Source organism: Rhipicephalus microplus, chromosome 9, assembly GCF_043290135.1.
Source record: "Rhipicephalus microplus isolate Deutch F79 chromosome 9, USDA_Rmic, whole genome shotgun sequence".
Taxonomy (NCBI): Eukaryota; Metazoa; Arthropoda; class Arachnida; order Ixodida; family Ixodidae; genus Rhipicephalus; species Rhipicephalus microplus.
Window position 1 is genome coordinate 82773801 of NC_134708.1, and position 15740 is coordinate 82789540.

Genomic DNA, 15740 nt, shown 5'->3' on the forward strand with positions numbered 1-15740 from the left:
ACGTAATTGTGAAGAAAGGAAAGTGGACGAAAAGGTAAATTGCCGTGGGCAGAAACCTAACCTGCGACCTTCTTACAAACGTGCGCAGCTGGCAATAGTGGCCACCTAGCCCAGCAACGCATTCTTCTGAACATCAGTTTGTTTTCTACGGGATGTTGTTTATAAGGAGCCGCAGAACACACCAATGACACATTCATAATTCTTTTACTTCATGCAGTGTAATTTCGGAATGTGGCACTAGTAAAAGCGTCGCTCGTTTTACTTACACCTCACTGTCAAAACGGTGCCTTCGTCTTTGGGTCATCCTCCAGCTACTTCAACGACTCACCGAAGAAGCTTATGACAACTTCCTGAAAAATGTCTGTCTAAGGCGACGTAGTAAATTGAATGCAATGTTATTCGAACGCGCGCGCATCATTCCAAGCGCCGGCCGAACCGAACTGCTTGGCAGAGGAGTAAATGTGCAGTAGCTCCACCTCCATAGCTTTCCCTTCGTTACGAAGAAAAGTTGTCCGCAAAACCACCATGCGATTATGAGAGACGCAGTAGTGGAGGGCACCGGAAATTTCGACCACCTGGGGTTCTTTAACGTGCACGTCCGCAAGCATAGCTGACTAGCCGTATCTCCTTGACTAGATGACAAGTGACGTCATGTGATTTTAGTTACGTGGCTTATGCTATAGTATACGTTATTACGTGATTTCTGTCGCAGTACGACAGGTGATGCGTGATATCACATAATTGGCGCTCGTTTTGTGGGAGTGAAGCAGGAGAGGACAAAGAGATTGTGCACCAGTTCAAGATGATGATACATTCTTTTCGCACTACCCGCAGCACAATGAAAAGCCGAAAGAGCTCCGCTCTTTTAAAGAAAAATGGTTTGTTCTGAACCTTCTGACGTAACTTAAATTGGTGAGACTAAAATGGTCAAGCTGGTGAGGTATAGGGCTACTGAGCTTTGGCTGAACTACGTGTTGTGGCAAAGCGGCTCCAGGCCATGGGGATGGAGCCGAAAGAACGAACGTTCGGGAAAATACATGTCCCACCCATCATTAAAAATACAAAATTAACTGCGCTAAGGATGAGACACGAGAAACGAAGTGCACAGGACGATAGAAGTGGGCAGGACTGCAGCCATCCTGCCACTTCATTTCTCCTGTCTCGTCTTTAGCGCAGTTATATATTTTTTTGAATAATGTCTTACCAACTAGCACCCCAACATACACTTCTCGAGTCTATCATTAACGTGCTGCCTCATGAGGTGTCATGACTTGCGGCTCCTATGGAAGTGCGCTCCTTTCTTTGTCTATGTTGCTACCGTATTGTCTTGTAGATATTACCTTGCGAGGTATGCTCCAAAGTATCTGATCCCCGTATTCTTGAACGTCCCTTCACTGAACGCTTCACTTTGAGAGAATAAAACGTTCAATAGAGTAGATCAGTAAGTGGATGGGCCGCTGTCCTCGTCCGTTTCACGGGGGCCTCTTGTCTCTTCGGATCCGAGCTGAAGGGAACTGCCTCCCAGCGGTCCATGTTGTGTTGTGTCCTGAGTTGCAAAGGTAAATTGTATGGACATTCGCGCACCATGTGGTACCTGGTGCCTGTTTCATTGGCGCAGAACCTGCACTGTGATTTGATTGATATGTGGGGTTTTACGTCCCAAAACCACCGTATTGACACAATGTGACTTTAAATTACGCGCGCTAGCAAATACTTGTGCCTTCTAGATGATTTACGACGCACGAGCTTGCGGGACCCAGCTGCGCGCGAACCGTGTTGGAAAAAAGAAGAACGCAGAAGAAGAGACAGAAGTGAATCCTCGAGACAATCTAGCTGTGTTATTATTCTCGGGCACAAGTTCGCCCTGCCTACGTTAGCCTATTGAAAGAGCTCATTGAAGAGTGCGTTACAAATCTGGTGGAGGTGCTGGGTATGATGCCAAGCCCCTCTCGAGGGACGGAGCACAGTCCAGAACCACAGCGATTTCGACCCAACGAGCTGACGCCTGTTCATCAGCGCTGCAGTCGACACCTACGTGGTGAGGGTCCTGAATTTTCACCTTTATCGACTTCCCTTGGTACATCAACGGCTGTGAACGAGTGCGCAACCGACATGACAGCTCAGGTCACTCCAGCCAACATTGTAGTAAACTAGCCAATGCTACCAAAGCCTTTCCACGGCGAAAGCTACGAGGACGCAGAGGACTGGCTTGAGCACTTTGAACGCGTCGCAAAGGCTAACGGATATGGGGAAGAGCGCAAACTTGGAAGTGTTTACTTCGCAGTGGAAGATAGCGCACGAACGTGGTATGAAAACCACGAAGCTACCTTCTGGTCATGGAATGATTTTCGACGGAAGCTGCTCACTGTTTTCCCGAACACAGACCGCAAAGAGAGAGCTGAAGCTGCGCTCCAGACAAGAAATCAGCGAAATAACGAAACTGTCGCCATGTTTCTGGAAGACATGTCTCGCTTATTCCGCCAAGCGGATTCAAATATGAGCGAAGACAGAAAGCTGCGCCATCTAATGCGAGGCGTGAAGCAAGAACTCTTTGCCGGACTAATTCGAAGCCCGCCGCGCACCGTCGCCGAGTTTCGTTCCGAGGCGACTACAATGGAAAGGACGCTACAACAGCGAGCAAGGTTATACAACCGGGATGCGATCGTAACATCTTTGGACATGTTGCCACCAGTCTTCGGTATCGGAATGGAAGCACTAAGCGAGCTGGTGCGGTCTGTTGTGTGAGGAGACCTCCAGAAGCAGCGCCTTGACCAGAACGCTCCAATGTTTTCGTCTCTGGCCGATGTGATCCGGGAGGAGGTCAGGCAGGTGGTACGCGAACCTTCGAGCAACGCACAGGCAGAACCACCACTACAACATCAGACGTGAATGACGTATGCCGATGTGCTACTGAGAGGATCTCCAGGACGTGCGGAAGTCGCTGTGGCAACATCTATGCAGTACCCGATGCCGCCGAGCACCCTGCAGCCAACGCCAGAGAGGAGACTAAGGAAGAGCGATGTCTGGCGCACTCCCGACAGGATACCGCTGTGTTAACACTGTGGGAAGGCCCCGCCGCGGTGGTCTAGTGGCTAAGGTACTCGGCTGCTGAGCCGCAGGTCGCGGGTTCGATTCCCGGCTGCGGCGGCTGCATTTCCGATGGAGGCGGAAATGTTGTAGGCCCGTGTATTCAGATTTGGGTGCACGTTAAAGAACCCCAGGTGGTCAAAATTTCCGGAGTCCTCCACTACGGCGTCTCTCATAATCAAATGGTGGTTTGGGACGTTAAACCCCACAAATCACAACACTGTGGGAAGCCTGGTCATCTCTACCGAACGTGCCACTACCGCCAGGCAGGACTACGTGGTTTTCCTATTAATGCACCTCGACCACGAAATGGTGAACGTCCCTTGGAAATTGAAGAATACCTGTCAGGTCATCAAACCTCAAGTGGCTTCCAACGACACCAACCTCGCGCAACGACAACAGGGAGGTATAGATCGCCTAGCCCCCGACCTTCAGCAAGCTCCCCAAGGTCTCGTTCCCCAAGCCCGCGTCGGGAAAACTAGTCAGCGACCTGTGGAGGAAAGGCCGCTGCCGACGCTAATGCAGAAAAACCTCCATGGCTGACTCTGAACGACGACCGATTCAGAAACCGGTGCATCGATAATGACGTTGCTTCCGATTTACATGTGTTCGTTGACGGCTACGAAGTCATCGGACTGGTAGATACCGGCGCAGATTATTCAGTGATGAGTAGCGGACTTTCTAAAATACTAAAGAAAGTGCTGACTCCTTGGAAGGGACCACAAGTTCGCACAGCAGAAGGGTACCTCATAAGACCCTACTGGAATATGCACAGCAAGAATCGGAATACGGGGTTTCACGTACGTCACCAGTTTTATTGTGCTGCCGGAATGCTCAAGAGACTTGATTATCGGCATGAATTTCTTACAAGCTAATGGCGCTGTAATTAACTTGCGAGAATCTTCCGTCTCGTTCTCGACTAGGCACGCGATTGCTACCTTTGAAACGGAAGAAAACGTATATGATTTTTGTATTGCAGAGGATGGCGTCATGGTGCCGCCAAGATCGAACATATCTATCGCAGTAACCAACAAAGCATTCAGTGAATTCGAAGGATTTGCTGACAACAACCTGCCTTACTACTCCAAAAAGGGATCTGCATGGCACGAGGCCTTGTTAAGTTACGTGACGGATGTGCAAATGTTCTACTCACAAACTTTGGAAATGAGGTGCAGCACGTTGCAAAAGGAACAGTCATCACCAGTCTGAATGATTTCGTCCAGGTTACGGAGCTGCGCACTTTCGAAACCAAACAGTCTGATTTCGAAGACGTCGAGTCTGTCGTTGCAGCCATCGACATCGAGCCAGGCCTACTACCAAGCGAAAAAGAGCAAATAGAGGGTCTTTTAAGGGAATTCGCCGAATGTTTCTCGTTGTCATCTAAGGTTCGACGCACTCCTATCGCCAAATATCGCATCATTGTCGACGAGTCAGTGAGGCCAATACACAAGCATCCCTACCGAGTGTCACCAAGAGAAGGAGAAGCTATTGGTAATCAGGTTAAAGAAATCCTCAAAGACGGTGTAGTCCAGCCTTCATCAAGTCCATGGGCGTCACCTGTTGTTCTTGTGAAGAAAAAAGACCAAACCTTACGTTTCTGCGTTGATTATCGGAAGCTGAATGCCGTCACCAAACGGGATGTTTATCTTTTGCCAAGAATTGATGACACTCTGAAATGGCTGCGAAATGTCAGGTATTTTTCCTCATTGGATCTTAAAAGTGGATATTGGCAGATAGAAGTTGACGAAAGAGATCGCGAAAAGACAGCGTTTGTGACACCGGACGGCTTATACGAGTTCAAGGTACTCCCTTTTGGCCTTTGTTTAGCACCGGCCACATTCCAACGGATGATGGACACAGTGCTTTGTGGTCTTAAATGGCAGTCATGCCTGGTTTATCTCGACGATGTTGTAGTTTTCTCTGCTACCTTTGAGAAACATTTGGAAAGGCTCTGGGCCGTGCTCACTGTGATCAAATCAGCGGACTTGACGATAAAACCGCAGAAATGTCATTTAGGCTTCCGTGAGCTCCTTTTTCTCGGCCATGTCATCAGTGCAGAAGGCGTCCGCCCAGACCCTGCAAAAACTGAGGCCGTAGCAAGATTTCCGAAGCCAACAGACAAAAAGGCTGTTAGGCGATTTTTAGGTCTCTGTGCCTATTATCGACGGTTCGTTAAAAAAAATTTTCACGAATTGCTGAACCACTGACGCGGCTGACAAAAGAAGAAATGCCTTTCGTATGGCTTGCCGAACAAGAGGATGCCTTCAATGAACTACGAAAGTGCCTTCAAAGCCATCCTGTTCTGGCGCATTTTGACGAGGAAGCGGAAACCAATATACACACGGATGCAAGCATTTTAGGTCTTGGGGCCGTACTCATCCAATGGCGAAACGGACAAGAACGAGTCATTGCGTATGCCAGTGCACTCTTTCGAAAGCTGAGGTGAACTACTCAGCGACCGAAAAAGAATGCCTTGCCGTGGTATGGGCTATTAGCAAGTTTCGACCATATTTATATGGTAGGCCTTTTCGAGCTATAAGCGACCATCATTCGCTACGCTGGCTGGCTAATCTCAAGGACCCATGTAGACTGCTTGCACGATGGAGCTTGCGATTACAGGAGTATATCACGCTTGTGTACAAGTCGGGTCGCAAGCACAGTGATGCGGACTGCTTGCCACGTGCTCCGATTCAACCTGCTGCTTCTGCTTCCACCAAGGATGGTGAAGATTTTATTTTCTTGGGAGCTGTGACACCATCAGAGATGGCACATCAGCAGCGATCCGACCCTGAGATACTCCTCTTGATCAAGTACCTACAAGGACAGACTGTCGATGTTCCACGACCTTTTGCCAGCGGCTTGTCAGCGTTCATCCTACGAAACAACATCTTGTATATAATAAACTTTGACAACAATACAGCAACACTCCTGCTTGTCATCCCTTCACTTCTGCAACCAGATATTTCGGAGGCTTACCACGACGATCCATCAGCCGCACAATTAGGAGTGAACAGAACGCTAACCCACATCCGCACTAAATACTGGCCGAAGTTGCTTAACTCTGTACGACACAATGTCAGAACTTGCTGGGACTGCCAAAGACATAAAACCCCTCCGCTAACACCAGCAGGTCTTCTTCAACCGAAAGAACCACCAGAGGCCCCATTTACACAAGTGTTAATGGACATACTGGGCCCGTTTTCTACGTCGTCATCGGGGAAACGGAGGATAATAGTTGCGACCGAGTATCTAAGCCGATATGCCGAGACAACCACTTTTGGTAAAGGATCAGCCGTTGAAGTAGCCTAATTCTTAACCTCCAACATCGTGCTGTGGCACGGAGCTCCAAGAGCGTTGATCCCGAACCGCGAAACTGCATTTACGGCCGATCTTGTGAAATGTGTTATGAAATTGACGCACACCAATCATAGGAAAACAAAGGCATATCACCCTCAAGCGAATGGTCTTACCGAACGACTGAACAGAAAGTTCGCTGATATGTTGTCAATGTACTTGGATATAGAACACTGTACTTGGGGTAAAATATTACCCTATGCAACATTCGCCTATAACACCGCAACGCAAGAGACAGCACGGATGACGCCATTGCAACTTGTTTTTGGCCGGACAGTAATGACACCTTTCAATGCAATGTTACCTATTGACGATGCGTTCGAGAATGACTATGACGTTCACGACTACATAAAAAGAGCAGAAGAAACCACTGGCACGATATAGCATTCTCCAACAGCAGAAAACCAACACGCACCGATACAATCTGCGACTAAGGGACGTCCAGTACGCACCAGGAGACAGAGTAGGGTTGTGAATTCCCGTACGAATACGTGGCCTGTCAGAAAAACTGCTTCGCCGCTATTTTGGTCCGTACAGAGTGCTCCGCCGCGTCAGCTGACTCAACTACGAAGTTATGCCAGAGGGACAGGATATTTCATCCCGACGGCGGCATCGCACGGAAACTGTGCATGTCGTCAGGATGAAACCATATCACGACAGGCAATGAAAGCCGAAGATACAACGTTCTTTGACGTTAACGACATCCCCGACGAGGGTTTGTGAATGACTGCCATGCAACCAGTTCGACACAAGCACAGGGACGATGCACTCTGGAAAGAGGGGCAATGACACAATGTGACTTCAAATTACGCGCGCTAGCAAATACTTGTGCCTTCTAGATGACTTGCGACGCACGAGCTTGCGGGACCCAGCTGCGCGCGAACCGTGTTGGAAAAAAGAAGAACGTAGAAGAAGAGGCAGAAGTGAATCCTCGAGATAATCTAGCTGTGTTATTATTCTCGGGCACAAGTTCGCCCTGCCTACGTTAGCCTATTAAAAGAGCTCATTGAAGAGTGCGTTACAATATGATTATGAGAGACGCCGTAGTGGAAGCTCCGGAAATTTTGGCCACCTGGGGTTCTTTAGCGTGCACCCAAATCTGAGCACACGGGCCTACAGCATACGCTTCACATCGAGTTGAGAAATTCGGCGGGAGCACAGTCCCCAGGCTGAGCAAGTCACTGCATATCAGCGATAATCTGCAGCGATCCTTAAGAAACGCGCAGTCACTTTCGGTCAGCGGCGCAGTGTTCAACGCTGTCAAGTGAATGACGTGATTTGAGTCAAGGAGCGTTTATGAATAAGAGGGCTAGAGCATTCTATATAGTTTTCCGATCATCTGTCCGGCTTAAGCGCACGAACGCTAACAGCTGAGTTTATTTTCTGGAACGAGCTCGGCCAACAGAGATAACGCTCGATTCTCGAATGTTCGACGACACGTGCCGACATGCGTAGCCAAGGGTGATATTATCAACGGCCAACGCTCTATTCAGTGCCATGAGTGTCAGTTTGTGTTGGTATAATAGTCTGTGGAGCTATTCTCGCGGTGTCAAATCCCTGGACATGTCCGACTCGTCGGAATGCGTTCAGTAACGCAAAAATACGCCTAGTTTTGACGTCATTGTGCCCTTGACCACGTCGACGCACCGAACCCGCCAGCCCATTCCTATATAGTGTACAACGAACCTATGTAGACAAAATGTAAAGTAACATGACTCCTAAACAAACTTGACGTGCGTATGAACGTGTTGAGATGTTTGAAGAGCGATGCAGGGAATGCTTATACCGACCTTTCATGTGCTTCAGGTGGGCGGCCACGTTAAACCTAATACGAGGGCTAACGTGATGAGAGGACGGCCTCGGAGTGGTGCGACCAAAAGCGGATCTATGGGGGCAGCATTTGTTGATGGGAAAGGCATTCTGTCATTCTCATTTGTGTCGACAGTTGTGAAAGTTGCGTGGCGTCAAAACGGCGTTGCAGAAGGAAGGCCGTAAACAGGCGGTGCGCTGCTCGCCAGCTCCTGCCAATCAGGGGAGGCCAAATTGGACATGTCTATGAGTAGTACACAGTGATAATAGCTCTCCTGATCTTCACCCCCGTATTCTAAAACGGCCCCGCCGCGGTGGTCTAGTGGCTAAGGTACTCGGCTGCTGACCCGCAGGTCACGGGATCGAATCCCGGCTGCTGCAGCTGCATTTCCGATGGAGGCGGAAATGCTGTAGGCCCGTGTGCTCAGATTTGGGTGCACGTTAAAGAACCCCGCAGGTGGTCTAATTATCCGGAGCCCGTCACTAGGGCGTCTCTAATAATCATATGGTGATTTTGGGACGTTAAACCCCACAAACCAATCAAATCAATTCTAAAACGCTCCTCGACTCGACCCTTCGCGTTTTCAAATTCGCAAATTGTTCTTCACCTGAAACGCACATCGACTCGAGAAAATCTCGCGCTTTCCTCAAGATTGTCAAGGTCAGTTTCCCGGCCACAAGTTCGGCCAAATAAGGTTTCTTCTTTGACACGCCGACTGTTGCTTTCGTCGAAGTCACGACCACGTGACACGATTATGAAGCTCTATCGCTCATACGACTGTTTCTTGCAGCTTGCAGACGAGTATGACGTCATCGTCAACTGCACGGGCTTCGGCGCCGGTACGCTTGTCCATGATCCCAAGGTGCACGCCATCCGAGGCCAGACGATCAGGGTGAGATACTATGGCTTGTTCGTCTTTCACTTCTCTCTTACTTCGGTTGCCATCGTCCTACTCCAAACCACTGCCCGAGCGAAGGATTGTTTTAGTGGTTCACCTGATAAGCTTCCTGTACATTTTTGTGACTGTCATGAAAATGTCGCCTTGGTGACCTAAACTGGGCTACGTTATTTTCAAAACGACAGACCATTCATTTTTTAGCTGGTGTTCTGATAGTACTTATTCACTTGATTTAACAATGTTGCAGAATAAACCACATCAGTGGAGAGGGGTAACGAATATATTTACAGAAAAGCTGACTACTTAAGTTCCATAGAGTTCATGGCGAACGCTATCACTGGTCTTCGTCGTCTTCACTCCTCTGACCATTTGCGCTTTTGCATAACAAAAGGATTGTTCACCAAAAGAAATTAACAGCATTCAATATTACGTTAATAACACTTTAGCCGCACTACGAAAAATCAGCAACGCTTACATGGCAAGGAGAAAACAAAAACACAGCGCGTCATTGTGATATAAAAAAAACTGACCATACAATGTCTGTGCGTCCAGTTTCACACTTTCCTACACGGGATGTCGACATCATACCTAGAACAAAGCTGTTATTGGTGCTTACACAGTGGGTAAGAATGCACAGTGTGCCCCGCCGCGGTGGTCTGGTGGCTAAGGTACTCGGCTACTGACCCGCAGGTCGCGGGTTCGAATCCCGGCTGCGGCGGCTGCGTTTCCGATGGAGGCGGAAATGTTGTAGGCCCGTGTGCTCAGATTTGGGTGCACGTTAATGAACCCCACGTGGTCGAAATTTCCGGAGCCCTCCACTACGGCGTCTCTCATAATCATATGGTGGTTTTGGGACGTTAAACCCCACATATCAATCAAGAATGCACAGTGACGTCAGCTACTTGCATGTTTAACCATGGGCAGACAAATCGCCGAGTTCGCACAACCGCGGAAGTTTGTGCTCACCACAGCCACCCAAAGATTTCACTTTAGGTCACGCGTTTCAAAAAACCTCCGCTATCGACTGCACACTCGAGCCGTTTTCGCTCTCTGTTGCCATTCTGCATTGTATCTGGCAAAGTTGGGTGGACTGTTTGTTGAACTCTACTGCAGGGATTTATATCTCATTGTTTATGATCAATCCGATTTTTTTTTGCTTCGTCCGGTATAAGGCTAGTTAGGAAACAAAAAGCACTACATTGAGATTGTGTACCGAACAATGTTGCTCTCTTTCTCACTCTCCAGTCCTGTCATCTTTCGTTCTCGCTATAGGTGCACGCCCCTTGGATCAAGCACGCAATCATAGCGGGGGAAGACTTCCACGTCATACCAAAGTGAGTTCTTTTTTTTTTTCTCTCGATGATTGTCGTCTCGCTAACGTTTATTACAGAGACCGCGAGTCTGAAACACGCGCGCCGTGAACTTCTCGCTAGCGGCTTGGCCCGCATACCATCTTTGCCTCGTCATTCTTTTTAAAATTTTGTTTAATAAGTATGCTCGTGAGCATGTTCATGAACTGCACAGACATGACTACGACAACGGTTGTACAAAGGTTGTCCTAGGGGTTTACTCTACAGCACGAGGACGTCTTGACCAGTTGAGGCTATCTCGAGGATGTTTTGTGTTGTCTGGATGACCTCAATCACTTTAAAAAATGGATCTCTCAGTATTGACGTCCACATTTTAGTAATTCTGGAGATCAGCATCGACATGTTTCTCGAAACATTTCTCAAATTGCCTTCAGAAATGACCCACACAAAAGAAATGGGCAGGTTCCTCTAAGTTAGCTGATGTTTTGTCACTTGGTGAGTTCGCGAGTCTTGTGTTAAGGCTGGACCAACGCTTTTTACCGATAGACTGACACAATTCTGTTGCCTTAGGGCAGGTAACGGAACACTCCTCTCAGCAAAGCAGATCTTCAGTGTTAAACAAATGTCTCTCAACACAATGGTGTTTGTTGTTGATAAGATTACTAGCAAGTTTCCATACGCTGCAACAATATCCACAATGTTAAGCGGCATTTAATAATTGTCTTTTCAGAGTATCGACCTCCTCGAAATAATAGGTATACCAGTAATAGTGCGTGTATTTTTTATCTGTATTCCGAGATACTTTTCCAGCCTTTTCACAAATGTATCTTTGAAATATCCCATGATTCCCAAACAAACGTAAATCAGTATCTGTATTTTAGGCTTACAGCGCATGTATTTCGATGTTTGCATTCCGGAATATCTTCCTGTGCATCTCCACTCAGCCCTCCTCTCAGCAGTGCTTCATATAGTGCAGCGTCCCTACCAATAAAGATGTCGTTCACCACCAGCTACCGTTTCATTCATTCTGATTCCATATTTATAGCGCTTACAACAGTTGACAATGCTTCTCACGCCAAATGACATTTCTATATGCTGTCTTTTCAAACGGCAAAGTATAATTCAGGAGTCCCGACGTAATAGCCACGTCTCGGCCAGTAGGTAAAAGACTCTCCATAACACAGCCGTCTCGCACAACAACGCCGATCATGAAACGAATATAACGCGTATGCACTGATCATCGTTATGGTAACGAAAGTCGGCCTATGCTCTCGTACTCAGCATCGACGACGTCATGTTGGGTGGCACCAAGGACGTGGATCAGACTTCGCTCATTCCAGACAAGGACATCGGCAGGAAAATCTGGAACGGCTGCCTCGAGCTTGCCCCGAGTCTCAAGGTATGCCGTGCGTTTGTGTAATGCGAAAGATTGTGGGAATTTCATAAAGACCGGTTGTCTGCATGCGCACGACATGCCGCTACTTGTGTTGCGTATAAGCCCTTGTATATTTTATAAATTTTTCTTTGGCGTGGTTTGTATACTTATGTTGTGTATAAGCCTCTAGCTATTACATATTAGCAAATCATAATGTTGCTTGGACTACTGCATCGGATAAGCGTTAAATTTCTGACGGCTGCGAACATTTTATTACAGTACTGATTGCCGCTTTCGCACTAATTACTGTCGGACGAGTTCATCTGATCAGGGAACTTCAAAAGCTGATCTTTTCCTGTGCCGTGCATGGCGTATGATAACCCGGGACACTAAAGCTTATTGCGGTGATGTCTACTCACAACGGACGTCACCAGTTGCTGCCGAAGCAGGGAAATCGTCCCGCCGTACTTGAGAATGAAGGAGCAAGTGGGGGGTGGGAGAGAAATATTCCGCTCAAGCAGCAACTTATAAGCATAGTTTCCTAAAATTAACTAGATATGACTCTAGCACTGCTATCGTTCAGCGACCATGGGAATGATGGGTAGACACATGGATCTGCCTATTCGTCGTGCTTGCGGGCCTCGAACGCAGCGGTGGCTTCGTTTATTGTAGTGTTTAGGTTTTGTTTCAAATAAAAGAACAAACCGTTTTGAACTTCTCAAACAGATTTGAATTGGCGAGCTTAAAAAATTACGGTGGTGAAGCGTAACTGATACACTATTGCCGATTGTTGTTCCAGGACAAAGCACCTTCAAACCACGCGAAGCCAGACGGAACGTAAAGTACGAATTCATGTACTACCCGTCATTCCTATGCTCACTGAAGCGCCATGAGTTGAAGCTGCCATGGTCACTATAGTACCAGAGTCTCCTCGAGCGTATATATAGGAAACTCCATACTTAAGAGGGTTCAATTGGGATCAATGGCGTGCGCTATGACGGCAGGCATCAGCAGTGGGTTCGTATATCCTTCTACATGCTTCGCTTTCGACGTGAAGAGACTGTGCGAAAACGGCTGCTCTTCTTGAAGCGACTGTATTTTCTTAAGTGAGCGTTTTGTGGGGTGGCATTCGACTACATTAAAACGAGGTTCTGGCTTCGCTTAACATCGCAATAACTGCTTCGCCCTTGAGGTGAAACATTTATTTTTTTTTTCATTGAAATTGTGCACTGGCTGCCTGATCGTTGAAGATGATGCACCCCCTCACCCAAGGCCACGTCACTCATCACTTGTAAACGTGCAGAGTTGAAGGACTCCCCCCTCACCCTCCCCACGGCGGTTATTGACTTTTTTTCTCATCTTCATGGTATTACCCATCGAGGTCGCGTAGAATTAGAAAAAACGTATATGTGGACGTAAGTTGACTATTAAAAACCCCTCCCCAAATGTGTTAAAAGTACAAAGTAGAAGTTTGCAGTCCAGTCGATCTCAGAATATAGACGTTATGCAGAAAACGTGCTACTTATACAGTGTCGTGTCCACAAGAGACAATGTTTCGACAAGCTGATACATTATGAGAACTTACTGGACGTATTATGTTTGAGACGATACGATCAGTGCACTCAGTTCGCTCTATCTTCTTGCTATAACTGCCTGTTCACGAGATACGAAAATATGCGTGAGGACATAACGGTTCAAAGGCTTGCCCTGATACGCGTCTTTCTTACTGGAACAATGTGCAGAATGCCAAGGTGATAGGACACTTCGTGGGCCTTCGTCCCGGGAGAAATCCCGTCAGGATCGAGCGGGAGGATCTCACCTTCAAACATGGTGGTGGAAAGGTGTGCACCTAGTTTTTCGTTGCTCTCATAGACCCGCTTTTTTCGCTATGGGAACATCACGCAGGGCAAATAACTCACCCGACAAGGAGTGTCGTGATTTCAATTCATCTGCAGCTTTCCTTGGCATGACAACACCCTGCAAGTCACGGAAATCAACGAAAAAATCTATGCACTGTTCTTGCAAACGATATGCCCAATGTGCTTAGAAAAAGTGTAACGATTAGGAGTCTGAACTATGGAAGAGCGGTAAGCCGTCACGATTAGGAATACAGATACGCCAATAAGAGAATGTCACCGTCCCAACGCTTCCACATGGTGCCTGGATGTAGCCGTTGTTTTATTTTATAGCTATAATTAAACCACCTATTGTTAAAGTGAGTTTGCTGGAGATGTCAGCGGCCGCTCTCAGAACCTACACCTGGTGTTTCATGAAATGTGTCAACAATTGTCAAAAATCAGGAAAAACAGGCATTTCTCGCTGCCTTCACAACAGCTTTTTCAGTAGCGCCAGCGGTTTTTAAATGGTTAACGACAATCTTTGGGGCAGTAATAAAGACAAATAAAAAAATATTTTCTCTATTTAGTTGAGTTACGCTGTTATGTCAAATTGATGAATGGAAGTTTTTCGTACGTAGAACCCACCGTAGTTTTGTTATATAGAAAAAGTGGCCTCTGGTAATTATTGCGGTGCAGTGAAACTGAATTGAAAGTTTTTTCAGTTATTCTGGTTGACCACTCTGCGTTTCCTTTTCTATTGTCTATCTCCATTGTCGCCAATTCGAGTCGTGGAATGCCTTCTGAGTCATTGATTAATTTCCCTTCATTAGTCGTTTCTTGAATAGAGAAAACAATACTGGAAGGATGTCTGAAGAAAAGTATCCCAATTGCAGCACTGCACTATGAATGGCGCAGGGTGTGACGACACACAAAATAAAAAGGATAGACAGCTGCGTGTTTACTGTGTGCCGAAGAATATATGTAGGGTCAGTGAGAAAGGCTTGAGAGGTATCCTAACCACACGTAGAGCTGACGGCCATTTGATTTTAGATAGCAATGTTGTGCAGTTCCAACTGAATCACAGATAAAAAACAAAACAGGTCCGACTCTTTCCTTGCGTGGTAAACGTGACTGCCTCAACTGTCCTTTGTCACGTCACCTCGGCGCAGGTCCCCGTCATTCACAATTACGGCCACGGAGGCTCGGGAATCACCATCGCCTGGGGATGTGCGGGCGACGTGGTTCGCCTGGTGCGAGACGCGATCAGCGAGCGTTCGCCGGACTCGCTCAAGACAAGAGCCAAGCTGTGATCTGCCGACCTTCCGAGAGTGTGGCACATTACGGAAGACGGTTCTGTGTGCGTCTTCGTCTCGGCGTCTTACATGATAAATAATGAAGAAAAAAAATGAATATGCCGCCAGTTTCACGCTGCGAAGATCGTCCAGCGGTGATGCTGTTGCCCTGTTTCGCTCAGCCCCCCTTACTGCAACATTGTATGTAGGTTGTTTTTCTTTTTTGTTGTTTTTCACTATGCAGCAATTTCACGCCCCAGAACAAAAATACGATTGTAAGGGACGCCATAGAGGAAGGCTCCCGAAATGTTGATCAGCTGTTCTTTAACGCGCGCTCAGATCGCGCAGTACACGGACCGGCAGCATTTCGCCTTCATTGAACTGTGATTGCCGCAGCCGGTATAAAACCCAAGCACCGTGGCTATTGATCCACCACGGCGGACTTCCTTGTTGTTTCCTTTCTTTGCATTAAGTGAAAGACGTGGTTAGAGGTCAAGGGTTTTCGTGGCGTGTAACTATAGCCCTGCTTTACTGTTGTCAAGCCCCCCCCCCCCCACTAACTACGTAAATGAGGCATTGAAGCAAGAGACTCACACAACGCAACCCCCCTCCCCCTCCACTTGGATTAGTCCCAAAGAAAATAAGCTACGCAAGACGTGAAAAAGAATCAAAATGAAAAAAATGACGCGCTCACTGCAAAAGCTTGTGTTTTGTTGTAGGATTGCTGGGGGTAAAAATGTAAACAGCTCTAGCAATGCTAAACTAGGGCACGTCTG

The 15740-nt window shown here is 47.4% G+C and overlaps 1 protein-coding gene across 1 annotated transcript in view; it reads left to right on the plus strand.

Annotated features, from left to right (window-relative positions):
• LOC119163173 (D-aspartate oxidase) overlaps positions 1 to 15082 on the plus strand; it is a 28624-nt gene extending 13542 nt beyond the window's left edge. Inside the window, exons 7-11 of the mRNA XM_037415120.2 lie at positions 9042 to 9143; positions 10422 to 10483; positions 11741 to 11858; positions 13577 to 13675; positions 14842 to 15082. Of these exons, the coding sequence (XP_037271017.2) occupies positions 9042 to 9143; positions 10422 to 10483; positions 11741 to 11858; positions 13577 to 13675; positions 14842 to 14982 (522 nt within the window). The 3' untranslated portion in view covers positions 14983 to 15082. The remainder of the gene's footprint in view (positions 1 to 9041; positions 9144 to 10421; positions 10484 to 11740; positions 11859 to 13576; positions 13676 to 14841) is intronic.
• The last annotated feature ends 658 nt before the right edge of the window (positions 15083 to 15740 follow it).